The sequence below is a fragment of the Hemiscyllium ocellatum genome, chromosome 16 (genome assembly GCF_020745735.1).
Source record: "Hemiscyllium ocellatum isolate sHemOce1 chromosome 16, sHemOce1.pat.X.cur, whole genome shotgun sequence".
Taxonomy (NCBI): Eukaryota; Metazoa; Chordata; class Chondrichthyes; order Orectolobiformes; family Hemiscylliidae; genus Hemiscyllium; species Hemiscyllium ocellatum.
In genome coordinates this window covers 81,179,003-81,195,810 of record NC_083416.1, presented here as the reverse complement: position 1 = coordinate 81,195,810, position 16,808 = coordinate 81,179,003, and the positions used below count along the sequence as shown (strand labels likewise).

The 16,808-nt window shown below is 38.9% G+C and overlaps 1 protein-coding gene across 1 annotated transcript in view; it reads left to right on the top strand.

Moving 5' to 3' along the window:
* Positions 1–16,808, top strand: part of LOC132823514 (protein diaphanous homolog 1-like) — a 342,084-nt gene that overhangs the window by 247,177 nt on the left and 78,099 nt on the right. The window contains exons 19-22 of the mRNA XM_060837454.1: positions 8,071–8,169; positions 8,467–8,561; positions 9,423–9,524; positions 10,541–10,780. Of these exons, the coding sequence (XP_060693437.1) occupies positions 8,071–8,169; positions 8,467–8,561; positions 9,423–9,524; positions 10,541–10,780 (536 nt within the window). The remainder of the gene's footprint in view (positions 1–8,070; positions 8,170–8,466; positions 8,562–9,422; positions 9,525–10,540; positions 10,781–16,808) is intronic.

The following is a 16,808-nucleotide window of genomic DNA, read 5'->3' as shown; positions in this document are numbered from 1 at the left end:
CCCCTCAGACTGCTTTGCTCAAAAGCAAACAAGTCTAAGCTATTTAGTCTTTCTTTATTACTGAAACATTCAAGCCTGGGCAAAATTCTGGGTGAATCTTATTCTAGAGCAATCCCATCTTTCCTATGGTGTGCTAGGCAGAACTGCATACAGTTCTGCAGCTGTGGCCTAACTAGCTTGTATATAGCTCCACCATAACCTCCCCACTAATGTACTCCATCCTCAACTAATGAAGCAGTTATCTCATATGCCACCTTACCAACCCTATTCACTTGTCCAGTTCCTTCAAGGATCTATGTACATGCACACCAGGGTCTTGTTAATCTTCAGTACTACCCAAGGTCGCACTATTCACTGTGTACTCCCTTGCTTAGTTAGTCTTCCCAAAATTTATTATTTCACACATTCTAGTGTTAAACTCCAGCTGCTGGAAGATTTTGAAGATCAAGACTTGATCCTTATCTAGTCTTGCCTAAATTTGACTCCAGACCCACAGGGATGTAGTTGAACTGCTTGCTGCACAACTACAGATGCGCAATAAACACTGAATTATCTAACAAAGCACGTGCTTTTTTTGAAAAAAATATACCATATGATTCAATTAAGACATTAAATGTCAAAAGAGCAGATGGATCCAAATAAAAAGCACTCCTAATGCAATCATAAAATGTTATTGTGCAAAATCACTTCAGATTAGTCACACTTTGTGTTTGGAACTTGTGATGCAGGCATGGTGTTTAAATTTAATCTTAATTTGGAATACTATTAATGTTTCTTATTATTTATGGCTTCTTACATATTGATAATTTGGTCCAGCACCTGTTCAACCTCAGCAATTTAAACTGGTTGAAGGGGAGCATTTCTATATAGGCTTTACTAGTTAATTTCTTGTGGTGTCGCATATTCCAGGACGAACAGTGTTAGAGGCCAAGGAAAGAGAGCATGCAGACGGTCAAGAAACTATCAGCTGAGTGGGCAGGAGAAACAACACCATCTCAGTGGGCAGCTTCCTTGACTGAGAAGTGGAAACATAAAATTATCTCAGTTGCCAAGTTGGCAAAGTGCAAGGCTGGAAATGTGTTGTAATCTCAATTTAAGTTATCCATTTTCAGTTTCCACATTTTCCTTCTGGGATTTTGATTTTTCACCATTTCATATGCATCTTATTTTTAAAATGTTTTATTCCTGGTGATTACTCCCAATGTCTGAAGAAGTGAGACATGCGGAAAAGAGGAGTTGGAGGATATCTTGAAAATCAACTGGTGCTGGTGAGGAGAAGATGTCGGAGATAACAGTTGGAATGGTGGGACGTGGAAATGAAGATTTGGAGCAAAGTTAGTTTGGGATTTGGAAAGAATTAGAATTTTTTCTTTGTGTAGATAGGTAAGACTGCTTTTGCAATGTGTAGTTGAGTAATTACTTAAACCCTGATGGATGGGTTCATAGATGTAATCTGTGTCAGCAAGTTACATCTGTGGAGAGAAAGGCTTCTTGATGTGATAATTTCTCGGGCATGATTTCTTTCTATTTGCACAGGGCTAAATTCATCAATGTTATTACAAGTTCTTTTTTTAAAGCAACTTTAACTGAACCCTAATTCATTTAAAGTAGTCCAAATGCCTAACAGATTTTGTACTTGGATAGAAAGCCCTCATTACTACTCGTATATGTTGGTAGAAAACAAATAATTTCAGTAGCAGTGTTGTTCATTGTCGAGATGACAAATGGAAAGTACAGATACTAAATGCCTTGGATCTCATTAAAAAGATTCTGCTAGTGATCGAAATGCTAACAAAAACTGAAAGTAAAACAAGTATTTCGTTAATTACTTTGGGTTAAACTGATGGCCTGTATCAAAGCACAGATGATCTCTGATTTTTTTTAATGTCATCAGCAATTATGAAGTCTCAAAGGTATGTGTTTCCAATGACGTTAGCTGATGTCTCGTACTTGACTGATGGGGTATTCCTGACTTGAGCCTCAAAGAAGCTTTAGTAAAGTTTGACATTGGTTGAGGGTGCAAGGAATGGGTGAGGATATTTCACCCAAGTGTGATTTTGGCCACAGCAGACATTTGTTTTTCCATAGTAAGATTCATTAGATCGTGAGCTAGAGCAGGAACCCAATGTACCAGTATTTGTTTTCAATTTGGCTTGTCCCCAGTTCAAGAGCTCTGAGGCCAATTATAATGCCACTATCAGCATCCTGTCTGATGAGATCATCTAATTAAGCACAGACCTGTTTTTAAAAAGACAGGATGCTTGGTTTATAAGTAGCGACATGGAGCAAAACAGCAAGGAAGTTAACTAAACCTTTACAAATGAAAGGATAGGCCATAACTGAAGTATTATGTCCAATTCTGGCTCCACAGTTTAGGAAGAGTGTCAAAACCTTCGAGTTCAGAGAAGATTTGCAAAAATGGGAGGAGGAACAATCTTGTGGGGAGACTAGTGAAGCTAGGATACTTTCCTTTCAAGCAGAGAAGGTTCAAAGTAAGTTTTAATAGAATTTTTCAAAAGTGTGAAGTATTTTGATAGAGTAATTGAAAATTATGTTCACCTTCTACTGGCATCTGAGGTGATACCCAGTCAACATAGATTTAAGGTAAATCACCCAGAGGTACACTGAGAATTCTGTTTTTAAAACAGCAAGTTATAGTTTCGCATCCACTGCCTGAAAAGATGAAGAAGTACTTGCAGAAGGGAAGGAGATGAATATTTGAATAGGAAACATTTGAAGAGCTGAGGAGAAACAACGCAGGAGTGGGAATCACTCCCATTCTTTCAAAGAGCTAGAAAGGGCATCGTGGGGTAAATAACCATTGTCCTCTATGCAGAATCCCCACACCATGAAAGCATGGCATTTGGCCTACCAAGTCCACAATAAACCATCCAATCCCCGCCCCCCCACCAAAAGGCATTCAATCCAGACCCAACCCTCTAATCCATCCCCATAAACCCTGCATTTTCCATGGCTAATCCACCTACTTTGCACATTCCTAGACACTGCAATTTAGCATTGTCAATTCACCTGACCTGCACATCTTTGGACTGTGGGAGGAAAATGGAGCACCTGGATGCAATCCATGCAGAGATGGGGAGACCGTGCAAACTCAACACAGACGGTTGTCTGACGGTACCTAACTGTGAGACCGCAGTGCCAACCTCTGAGCCACTGTGCCATTGTACATGAGTCTGATATTAAAACTGGTCCACCATTGGCTCAACATTGTACAACAGAAAGTCTGCGTTATGTCTCAAAGTAGAACTTCTGCTCCACATGCAGAAAATTTAGGTTTACTTTCTGCTCTTGAAACTTGCACGTTTGCTAGGCTGGTACTTTTAGTGCAGCACTGTATTGAATGAGATATATAACTGCTGCCTCTGGTATCCATAAAAATAACCTCGGGTGCAATTCAGCATTCGCTCCAATTATTTTCTCTGCTGCATGGACCTCAGAGGTCTGGAAATGAAAGTCATTTCATCATAACACCAATTTGCTTGCATAGAACTTCTCCATGACTGGGCAGGTTAGACGAAATTTAAGTGGCACTTTGAAAACAAATGAATCCGTTCTCACAGGCGTCCTGAACCATATTGATCTCTTCACTAACATCAATAAAAAGAGATTAGCTATTCGTTATTATTGGTATATTTGTGGAACTAAACTTTGCAAATTTCTTACATTTGTAACAATAATTTGTATTTATATGATACCTCCTAATTTTCTGATTCCTGATGAAGGCCTCTGGCCCGAAACGTCAAATTTCCTGTTCCTTGGATGCTGCCTAACCTGCTGTGCTTTAACCAGCAACACATTTTCAGCTCTGATCTCCAGCATCTGCAGAGCTCACTTTTTACTACCTCCTAATTTTGTAAAACATCCAAAGCCCTTCAGAAGAGTATTACCAAATAAACATTGTCATCAAGCCACATAAGAGAATATTAAGGCAAGGTATCAAAAGCTTGAAGAAAGTGTCTTTTCGAAAAAGAGATGTAATGTAAATGCAATGCACTATACTCAAAAGTACCAAGTCCATACAAAGCTGTTTTGAGGCATCATGAAGTTGTGCAAGATGCCACTTCGATACAAAATCTTCTTTCTTCACATTATTGCAACATTTTGTTGGGTACAAGTTGTTTTAGCTTTTAAAAATGAGAAAAAGAGCTTGCAATTCCTAAAGGGTGACAAATGGTATGAAGCTGAAATGTCAGATCCCTAGCTCTTGGGACTGGCTGAAACTGTGGTCTAATTTTCAACTGCCTTAAAATAATTTGGAATTCTATTTTTCTTGAACATTGTAGTGAGGTTGAAAATCCATACACTGCATTGCAGTGCTGCAAATAATTCTCATGCCTGGAGCATCTTTCCATAATTCCACTACTTGTAATACAAGTACAAGCTCAGTCCTGTATGGATGAATGCCCATTTTTCCTTTGACCTTCTCTGGAAAATCTGTTTGCTTCTATAATATTGAAAGAAAAAAGATTGAGAGCAACTTAGTTTGTGATGAAACACATTCAGTTATCCTTCAGTAAGGAACAGTGAACTGAATCTTCAAATTAAACCGAGTGATATGTAGTAGTTTAACATGTCAGCTTTATGAAAGAGCATTGAGCATCTAGTGTTGGAATTTAAATTACTGAGACCAGTAGGTTATGTAGAGTGGTCAACACACCCAGAATATTTTTTACAATATGTTAAAATTTAAAGATTTTTTAAAATTTCATATGTAGGATTACAATTTATTGAATTCAGCTTTTAGCTTTTCTTTCAACCTGAGCGAAGAAGGCATACCTCTCCCTAGTTAAAAACACAATAATAACACAGCATTAGGCCATTCTAATCGATTTTAAAAGCTGATCAATTAGCTTCTCGTTGCTTTTCCAAAGTACCTGGGAAAACATTTGAAGTACCATAATCTACAAAGCTATGGACCAAGAACTAGAAATTAGAATTAGGCTGCATAATATGTTTTTGGCCAGTGCAGATATAGTGGATTGATTGAACTTCATCTATGTTGTGAATTTCTATCTGACACCTCACTATGTGTTAGTTTCATACCATGTTTACCTAATATAATCACGACTAAACTTCAAAAAGTAATTAATTGGATGAAACCTGCTTGCCTGCATCCTGGAGTGTGAAAGGCACCAATTTATGTAATTTCCTTTTTGTCTTTCTTTCCAGTCAGCCGTTATCTTGCCAGACCTACGTATGCAGTAAAGCTGATTTGGTTCAGAGCTATAGTTCCTCCTTTATGAAGATGAATGTTGTTGCCTCGAATTTTCTTGTATTATTTGATGACTGTAGGTGTTTCTGTCATTTCTGTCTTTGTTGTTCATTCCCAATTTCCCTCAAGAAACTGGTGGTGAATCGCCTTCTGAGCACTGCAGTTTAGATGCAACTAAAAGCATGGAAATGCGTTCAAATAAAACTCTTCCCTTAAAAATGGGATGAAGTATTGTGAAATGTCTGAGCTATGTGGTGATTTTAAATCTGTCTGGTGTTCGCTATCGCGTAGGGAGAGCATAAAGATTGGCAATCATCCCACCTAATGCAGTTTATTCCTGTATAGGTAATAAGAAAAACTTCATCTTTTGATCAAAACTGAATTGTTGACTCCTGTCTCCTAAATCTCAAACACTGCCTCTAATATGACTTTCTTCACCATTTCACTTTAGCATTCTTACTGTTCAGGCTAATGATTAGTTCCTTCATTTAAGACTTAATGGAATATCAGTTGTCAGTATAGTGATTTTACTGGGAAGAATTCCATTTCTGTCATGCCAATCATGATGTTGGGATATCTCAAAGTAGTGTACAGGGAAGGAGTTTTTTTTTTAATGTGGTTTGTGTTTAAAATGGGAAATATGACAATGTGTAGCAATTAATGCTGACCAGATCATCATTTTAGTGATATTGGTTGAATATTAAATGGTAGAAGTCTTTTTGTTCAATGTAGTATCCTAAGATATTTTGAGAAGGTAAACAGGACCTCGTCAGTGTCGTCTCATTCAGGGCTTCGTCAGTGTTGTCTCACCTTCATCTACTTCTGAAACCATCATTCATAACCTCGAAGCGCAACAGTACCAATGTATTATTGATGGGTTTCCCATATTCTGTTGAGAGTAAACTTGAAAATATCCGAAAACCACTTCATGGTTCCTTAAATCGCAGCAAGTTCTATCCCTTATCATCCTGTGTTCACTCACCTGCTTTGGAAGTTAGGGCCAGGAGTAGGTCTTTCAGCTCATTGAGCCTGCTCAGCCATTTAAATAGATCATGGCTAATGATCTACCTTAACACCACTTTCATGCACCATCACCACAGCCCTTGATATCATTAAAATCCAGGAATCTAACAATTTCTCTCCTGATCATGCTCAATGATTGAGTTTTCTACAGCCTTCTGAGGTAGAGAATTCAAAAGGTCACCATCTTCTTAATTCCTCCTTATCTCTGTCTTAAATGACCTACAATTTATTCTGAAATTATGTCCCTGGTTTTATATTTGCCAGCCAGGGAATATAGCCTATCTACACTCACCCAATCACTCCCCACCAGAAGTTTACATGTTTCAGTGTGGTCACCTTTCAATCTTTGTAACACTAGAGACTACAGGTCCAGTTTCTTCAATTCTCCCTCAAGACTAAATTGCCATCCCAGAGATCAGTTTGGTGAACATTCATTGCTTTCCATATATATGGCAAGTATATACTTCCATGGATAAGATCAGAAATATACACAATGCACCAACTGCAGTCTCACCAGTGCCCTATAAAATTGCAGCAAGGCAGCTTTATTTCAAATTCCCAACATGGTATTTGTCTGTCTTTCTTTCTTGCTTTCTGCAAAACAAAAAAAAAGAACTTGCTGGAGAAAGCTGGCAGGTCTCGCAGCAAGGAGGAGGCAGGAGAAATATATCAGCCAGTATTGAGTCTGTTTTGCCAGTGAATGAGCCGTCTGACCTAATTCTGCTCCTATATCTTATGGTCATCTGTGGTGAGTAAACAGAGTTAATGTTTTGAGTGCAGTAATCCATTCCAAACAAGGGTCACTGGACTCAAATGTTAACTCTATTTTTTCTGCGCCAATGCTGCCAGATCTGCTGAGTTTCTCCAACAATTTCTGTCTTCATTTATTTTAGATCTTTCAGCATCTGCAGTTCTCTTTTTATTTTACTGATTGTTGCATTTGCATCCTAGTTTTCACTGACTCCTGAACAAGGAATCTAGCAGCATTTTTAAAATACTCATCCTTGTTTTCAAATTCCTTCATGATCCTGCCTGTTTTTCTATCTCCTCACTTTACTCCAGTCCAGCAATCCTTGGAGATATCTGCACTCCTCTAATTCTCGCCTGGTGCATTCTCAGTTATAATTGCTACACCATTGGTTATGCCTTCAGCTGCCTCGACCCCCAACTCTGGAATCCAATCCTACAGCTCTCTGCCCTTCTACCTCACATTCATCCTTCACCCTTTCTTGGCAGAGCTTTTGGTCATCTACCTAATATCTCTTTATTTGGATCAATGCCATACTTGGTTTTGTAATGCTCCAGTGAGATCCACTGGAACATATGGTTTTGCTCAAGGAACTACAATAATATAACCTATTGTTGCACTGGAGCACCAGCCAACACTTTTGTTTTACCATCTTTGGAATGAGTCTTGAATCAACAAGCTTCTGACTCAGGTGAGAGTGAGTGCAAACCGTTAAGTTGTGGCTGACTCTAGAGGATAGAGCATTGGTGTTGAGAAAAGTAGGGCATATATAAAGTATAAAAGGGAATCCAGCCTCCTTGTACTGCTTCCAGCTGCTTTATGTCTTAATCATGCTATCAGTAAAATTTCACACTTGAATGTTGTGTTGCTGGTTCCACTTCTTCAAATCTGTACATCTGATCAGCTTGATTTGTGTTCCACCTTGACTGTCAAGGGAGCGTTAAACTATGTTTGTAGTATACAGTATATCCAAAAATGAAAACTGTTGAATCCTAATGTTTTATTGTTAGCCTTTAACAGTTAAACATCATCAAAATCAAATAATGTTCCATATTTTTGTCCACAGCCAAGAAGGAACAACAAGATATGGACGACAAGAAAACAACACAGAAGAAAAAAGTTAAGGAACTAAAGGTATTGGATGGCAAAACAGCTCAGAATCTATGTAAGTACTTCGACAGAATGTTGAAATATCTTCTGAAATGTAATGATATGGATGAATATAATCCACCTTTTGTCTCTCCAGCATAACATCAAGAGCTTTATTCAATGTCAGAACAAAAGCATCAAAGCTAGATAATAGATTTACGAAATAGTGATTGGAATTGTTGGCTGTGATGAGTAGACTGCTGGAAATACATCTTAAGTAGAGAGATTTTGAGCAGTCAAGCTGTTTTCTGATTAAGCTGTTTTGAGCTAAATCTGAACACTGATTCTGTTGTATCTATTGGATTTTGTATAGCTATCTTCTTGGGTTCTTTCCGTTTGTCGTACGAGCAAATCAAGAAAGTAATTCTTGAAGTGGATGAAAAGGTTCTGACAGAATCACTGATCCAGGCAAGTTTTTCCTTTTATCTGCTCTGTAGCTCTGATTTATCTTCTATATTAAGAATGGGTTGGGTAGTGAGTATCTAACCAAAACAAGCTGTAGAATTTTCCCAAGTGTTGGTGTACTACACTTACTCAGGTAGGTAAATGGAGGACATTCCATCATACTCCTAATTTATCCTTTGTGAGATGATGGACAAGCTTTTGAGAATTGCAAGCTGAACTAATCACTACAAAATTCCCAGCAGCTGGCCTGCTCTGACATCCAGAGTAGTTACTTACCTAAACCAGTTAAAGCTATCCAAGCTATTGATGAAGCAGCTAAAGATGGTTGTAAATGGCACACTAGACCTGAGGAACTTGAGTAACAATGTCCTGTAAATTAAATGATTGGCCTCCAAAAAAATCACAGCAACGATTTTTGTGACTTATAGAGCAGCAGGGCAGCTCAGTAGTTAATACTACTGCCCCACAGCGCCCGCGACCCAGGTTCAATTTCAGCTTCAGCACCTGTTTGTGTGGAGTTTGCCCATTCTCCCCATGTCTGCATGGGTTTCCTCTGGTTTCCTTCCATAGTCCAAAAACGTGCAGGCTAGGTGGATTGGCCTTGGGAAATGCAGGGTTACGGGTGGGGGGGGGGGGGTTGGTGGGGTCTGAATGGGATGCTTTTAGGAGTGGCAGTGTGAACACGATGGGCTGAATGGCCATCTATAAATCCTATTTTCCCTTAAAATAACAAAATGACTAGAACGTACCAGTTTTTATATATTGGTCAGTTGGCTATGGTTATTCTACCACAGTAAAAAAATCTTATGCATTTGGTATATTTGGGACATTGTGGCTAATAACAGGAATCTATCTTCTTTCCAGAACCTCATTAAGCAACTTCCTCAGCAAGAGCAGTTGAATGCCTTAGCAGAGCTGAAAGATGAATATAATGACCTCTCAGAACCAGAGCAGTTTGGAGTAATTGTATGTATTAATTTTTTGTTGCTAATACCGTAATGTGTGAGCAAACAGGATAAAATGATCTTCAGTTTGTCATTGTTGAGCAGCACATATCATGTTTGGATTAGCACCACACAGAAACAAGAGACCGCAATTGCTCTTGCAGCCCTGCTATTGCCCCCAGCCAATGACAATGTGTCAAGTTTTATTCAGTTTTTTGTGCAAAGTTGCCTTTATACTCAGCGGCAGTTATGCTCCTATCAAGATGTAGCCTACCAATTAGTGAGGTTACCTCTCATACTGTCATATCTCTTGCTTTTAGAGTGATTTGCATTCTGGTGAGTAATCAAACTCCTGAGTCATACCAAATATTCTGTATTTATAGCCACTCAAAGCCTCTTATAATCAGTGCAAAAATGTTAATGGAATATGTCCATGAGCTGTCAGTAAATGGTAAAAGAGGCTTAATTTCCAGAATATGATTGTAACAAGGAAACCAGCTTATGGATGCTGTTCATTGTACTTTATAGTGTCACTGAAGGGTGATACTCACTGATTGTAGTCAAAACAAATTACTTTAAATTTCTTGGTATAGTATTTGAATTATATCCAGCAGAACTGGTTCAGAGATATGATATTAGACTTTTTTGAAGTACTGTGGGACTCAACTTCAAGTTGACCACCTTTTATTGCTGTACTTTTTACCTCACACTAATGTTGCTTTGAAGTAAATTAATATTGTAAATTATTTCCCTTTGATAACTACACCTTTTCATTAGATATTCATTTCAGGGCTGTGGGCCAAAAATTGTAAAACTGCAATCAGGAATGAGTTCATTCCTGATGAAGGGCTTCTGCCCGAAACGTCGATTTTCCTGCTCCTTGGATGCTGCCTGACCTGCTATGCTTTTCCAGCACCACTCTAATTTAGACTCAGGATTACAACTGCTTCAGTCTATAACAAAGGTGTGATATTATCACATTTTTATGATTTTTTCTTCTTGGTGACAATTAACTGCTTTTGAACTTTTCAATTGCAGATCAGTTCTGTGACCCGTTTGAGACCTCGATTGAATGCAATACTATTTCTGCTCCAGTTTGAAGAGCAGGTGAATAACATTAAGCCAGACATCGTATCAGTGAAGGCAGCCTGTGAGGAAGTGAGGAGCAGTGAGAGGTTTTCCAAGTTAATGGAAATCATCTTGTTGGTGGGAAACTACATGAATGCAGGATCACGGAATGCTGGAGCATTTGGGTTCAGCATCAGCTTCCTTTGTAAAGTAAGTGCTATTGTCAAAATGTATTCATTGTCTTAGAAAGAATTGCTGATTTGTATTTGTAAAATGCTCTTCAGATTCTCAACTATTCTCAGAGTGCTTACAGCAGAGTTTTTTAAAATGTATTCGCTGAGATAATTTAGGGGAATACAGCAGCCAGTTTAGAGATAGCAAACTCCCATAAACCAACTATGATTGGCTAACCTGATTCAGCAGTGATGTGACTTCAGAGATGTCTATTGACCAGTCCTCGCAGCGGGCTCTCATGCTTTTCTTGGAAATGGAGCTAATTTATGAGCTCTTGAGAACAGTTGAAGCTTCAATTGAATGCACATCCAGGATATGGTACATCTCATACTTGAAGAACTCCCATAGTACTGTGCAGGATTGTTGATCTAGATTTTGTGCTTAAGTACCTGGTACTTGACCAGCAACTGTTTGGCTCAGACATGATTATCAGTGACGAGCTGCGGTTAAACCCTAATGTAATGAAGTGATCTAATTATGAGTAGTAGTGACTAGCCCTAAATATAAAACGTGGAAACTGGGAGCAGAAGAAGGCCATTTGGCCTGTCAAGTCAACTCTGCTGTTCAGTGTAACCATGAATGATCCTCTCTTTAATTGTCATATTCTTGCTGTCTCCTCACGTGTCTTGATGCCTTTCAAATCTTTTTTAAAATCTATCATTCTCTTGAATATGATGGAGACCAAATCTGCATGCAACACTCCAGGTGTAGTCTCAACCAAGGCTCTAAATAACTGGAGTAAGACATGCCCATTTCTGAACTCAACTCCTCTTGCAATGCAGGTCAATGTACAATTTGCCTTCCAAATTGCTTGCTAAGCCCGCCTCTCTGCTTTCATTGACCGGTGTACATCCACACCTCCCAATATATCTCTATTTACTATCCAGCCTGGATTGCTAAGAATGAGCAATAAGGCTATGGTTCTGAAGTCACATGTAGACCACACCACTTCGGGCGACTGTCTGTTTGGAGTTTGCATATTCTCCCCATGTCTGCATGGGTTTCCTCTGGGTGCTCCGGTTTCCTCCCATGATCCAAAGATGTGCAGGTCAGGTGAATTGGCCATGCTAAATTGCCCATAGTGTTCGGTGCGTAGTCAGGGATAAATAGGGGGGATGGGTCTGGGTGGGTTGGTGTGGGCTTGTTGAGCCGTAGAGCCTGTTTCCATACTGGAGGGAATTGAATCCAATCATAAGGACAGCAGATTTTCTTCATGAAAGGGCATTAATGAACCAGATGCATTTTCTCCAGCAAACAACATGGTGGCCTTTAGGCCAACTTTTTGTTCCAGACTTTGACTGAAATTAAAACTCACCGTCTACCACAGTGGGATTTGAACCAATGTCCCCAGAATGTTTGTCTGAGGTTTTGGATTACTGCAGCAGAGACATTACTACTATGCTAACACCTCCCCACTGCTTCACCTCCCATACACACGTTGTCTTCAAGAAAAGATATTGATAAGGAATCGATGCAGGCAATATAATCAGGAAATAAATATAAATATTGAAAAGGACAAAAAATAAGAAAGGGGTAAAAAGGATTCAATTCATGAGGAAAAAAGCAAGGAAAAGAAACTAGTAAAATTAGAGAGATGCTCATAAGAGGAACTGACCAGGACATGGTAAGTTCAAGTAACAGCATTCCTTTGGAGTGCTCAGTCAACTGTAGTTCTCCACGTTCGTCCTTCTGGGTATTGTTGTCTAGACCTACTTGTCTGTCATCACATATTTTTTCTAAAACAGATTTTATCCATAAACAAGACACAAACATTTCCATCAAGGGTGGATTTTTTTTTTGCAGAAGTACAGCAAAAGATTTTCTAGTCATAGAATATTACACCAGAGAAGGATACTATTTAGCCTATCATGCTTGTGTCAACTTCTGTATGATAATATCATGTGAAATGGGAGCAGAAGTTGACCATTCCACCCATAGACGCCACAGCACCACTCATTAAAATTATCGTAAATCTTATTATACCTTTAACTACAATTTCCTGCCAGTCACCAATAACTTCACTCCCTTGTTGATAAAAATTTAACTGAACCTTGAATATAGTTATTGACCCCACCTTCACAGCTTTTGCAGGAGTGAATTCCAGAGGCTAATGACACTCTGGGAGAAGAAATGCCTCCTCAAACTGTCTTAAATGGGAATCTCCTCATTTTAGTACTGTGGCCCTTCACTTTAGATTCTCCATGAGAAGAAACATCTTCCTGGAAAGAGTTTATTCAATATTCCAACTTCTTATCCATAACCCTGCAATTTATTTCTTTGTGAGTGTATAACGACATGCATTTTGTCACTTTCCATTGGCTTGGTTGTTGATGAGTAACTTGATTTTCTGATTTTCATCATGCAGTGGACAGTATGCGGCATTGAGAAAAGCAATCAAATTCCACAAGTTTCACCACTTGAAATTTAAATAAAATCTTGCCCTTTATTTATACAGAGAGCTTAGAAAATGACCAGTCCTCCAGACCGTACCTTTATTGGTTTATAATCAGGACTGAGTAAGGAAGCTAAAGTGGGCTTAAAAATGTGCTCGGAGAAAGTGAGGACTGCAGATGCTGGAGATCAGAGCTGAAAAAGTGTTGCTGGAAAAGCGCAGCAGGTCAGGCAGCATCCAAGGAGCAGGAGAATCGACGTTTCGGGCATGAGCCTGAAGAAGGGCTCATGCCCGAAACGTCAATTCTCCTGCTCCTTGGATGCTGCCTGACCTGCTGCGCTTTTCCAGCAACACTTTTTCAGCTTAAAAATGTGCTCGTTTGGTGTTTCCTTAATTGCAACATTTTGGTAAACCTTATGAATCATAGACACCGTGACATGGGTAATGTACAGTGGCAACTTTTACAGAAAGGCTTCATTTTTATTCTTCCTGCATGTCGATTGTTGACAGGATGATATCATGGGAAGACTGACACAGAATATACAAACCTGCAGATGTGCTATGTAAAACTTTCCACTTAATTTTCATTTGTGCTAGAGAATTGCCAAATTTTAGCATATTGCACAATCATTGGCTTCTGACTCTTTCTCCCTTTCTTGCCAATGCATTTAATGTGAATTCGCTAATGTGTCATTGTGCGACAAACCTTTCTTCAATAATGCAGATGAGACTTTTCTGTTTTCTTTTCCCTCTGATGCTTGATCTGCCAAATATTTCTGGACCTTCATTGCTCAATGCTGTATTTTCTTTTTGTCAAAGAACAAGTCAGAGTTAATTAATTCTGTGTATTTTTGATAATTAAATATGAAAGGTGCCAGTATTTTCCCCTGCATGTTCCCATAAACGGATATCCAAATACAATAACTCAGGGTTTTAAACCGAAAAAATGCCATGTTTTGTAGTCATGATTAATTATGCCAAAAACATCCTGCCAGAGACAAAATGCATTTGTACTTCCTTTTGCAGGATAAAGAGTAATAGTGCCAAGTAAACAAGCTGGAGTTTAACAAAAGCGCCAGACTTAATAGGAAAGAAATGTTGATTTTAAAAAAAATTTAAGGGAGAAATCCAAACAAAACATGTAGTTCCTGTTCAGAATACAATATACATTGCGCCACACAGTGTGCATTCAGTTTAAACTGACCTCAAAATTGCATAATGCAACTCATTTTTTTCTGGATATCAAACAGCTTCTTATCATTATAATTTGATGGACAGGAATTGAGCACATTTTCAACTGAAATTGTGCTACCTGCTAGATGCATGGTGTTTAGCATGCAGAAAATGCCATTTACAGAATAACCTAACTAAAGTGGAATCCTGCAAAGCTTGCCATTTTGGATATCTGTTATGCTCCACAACATTATTTTTCACATACAGCTCAAAGTCCAAATTGTGAGGGACATCTCCTCACTCGCAATATTAATGGGATCATGCAGTGCATTCTGGTTAGTTGACAGTTTGTCATTTCATTCTGTTTTATCACTGAATCAAGGTAAAGATAAAGTTGCTATTATCTTACTAGATCGTACAGTAGCTATGTTGTTATCTCCCAGAAGGGACAACTGATGGTGACTTAACCTGAAGGTGACTATAGGCGAAGAGAGAGGTTGAGAAGGAGTGTCCTTCATGGTAATCTCAGCTGGGGTGAGGATTGAACTCTTATTGTTGGTGCCACTCTGTTGCAGAACAGCAGGCCAGCCAACTGAGCTAACTGACTTCTGGCAGTCAATCACAGTATGATTAAAACTGAAAAAAGAGGCCATTCTGCCTGTCCTATCTGTGCTAGCTCTATAAAAAAGCAGTTTACCTAATTCCAGCACTTGTCCCAATTGCCCAAGAATTCTTCCCCTTCCAATAATCAATTCCCCATTAAATCTCAGTTGAATGTACCTCCATCATACCCTCATGGCAGCAAATACCAGATCCCCGTCATTTTTCTTTCTCATTGTCTTTCCTTCTTTTGTCACTTACCTTAAATCTGTGTCCTTTTGTTCATCACCTTTTTATCAAAAGGAACTGATTTTCCTGAGCAACTTTTCTAAATCTTAAGCATTTGTTCAGTAAAGCACTTTCTTCTCATGATGCCTTTGGTTCTTTTGCCAATCACATTGAAAGGTTTGCCCTCTGATGATAAATCCTTCATCAAGGAGAAACAGTTTCTCATTATTTATCCTAATTTAAACGTCTCTATCAATCTCACTTGAAGCCACTTTTACTATAAGAAGAATAATTTTATTTTCTATGGCTTTTTCTATAAGCACTTATTTGTTTTTACCTCTGTTGATATGTGTTAAAATTACTGCTCTGAGAAATGATGGCATCATCAAGTGTGCTATATGTACCTCAACTGTAGACAATAATGAACAAGTTCTTTGAAGTCAAGTTAGTGATTTATGCTTGTAGCACAGGCCAGAAATAGTGTAAAATGCAGATCAGTAATGCTAAGTATGCTGATTTGCTGTCCTTGCCCTCCAGGTTTGGAAGGCAGGATCGAAGGAGCCTTGATGACGTATTTGCAAAGTATATGTGAGATTGTCTCAAAAGCTTAATGCAGTGACCTAATCACTACCAGTATTGAATTGAATTAGGTCTAATCAGCAGAGTTGACCAGGAAGTATGCAAAGAGCCTATCGCAATAATTGCTTTGCTATGCTTTGCTCATAATTTATTGATCAGATGAAGGTCATCATTGTTTGTCAAATAGCCCATTTTATTCCCTCATGCCCCCCTCTTACACTTGTAAATCTGGACAAGCAGCCAGCTGAGGTAGAAGAGTAAAATTCTTGGAACAGATCACCATACCTCTGGAAATGATGGATAGCATGATCACCTATAAAAGGATATACAAGTCTTTGAAGTTATATGAACATGTAAATCTGATGTTTCTTCATGTATTTCACAGTTTTGTTTTAATGCCTTACTTTTTGCCATTTTTCCAATTCCTCTTATGGCTTTGAATGGGAGTACAGTATAATTGGGGTGATTCTGCCTCAGTATATGCCTAGTTAATGTCAAGCTATGGGACCACAGGAAGGTGAAAGTACAACCAAACCTGATTCGGTTCTGACCCAATTATTGAGCTGAAATTTCTAGCTTGACTCATCTCCCAAAGAGTCAAAAGGGTAATTAGGGAGAGAATAGGGCCCATCAAAGATCAGCAAGGTGGCCTTTGTGGGGAACCGCAGGAGTTGGGGAGATACTAAACGAGTATTTTGCATCAGTGTTTACTGTAGAAAAGGTCATGGAAGTTATAGAACATAGAGAAATAGTTGGTGACATCTCTGTAATATGGACATTTTTCAATGAGGAAGTGCTGGATGCCTTGAAACGCATAAAGGTGGATAAAACCCCAGTACCCTCGAACTCTGTGGGAAGCTAGAGAAGTGACTGTTGGGCCTCTTGGTGACATATTTGTATCATAGATAGACACAGATGAGGTGCCAGAAGACTGGATGTTGGCTAACGTGGTGCCACCGTTTAAGAAAGGTGGTAAGGACAAGCCCGACGTGAGCCTCAAATCAGTGATGGACAAGTTGTTGGAGGGAATCC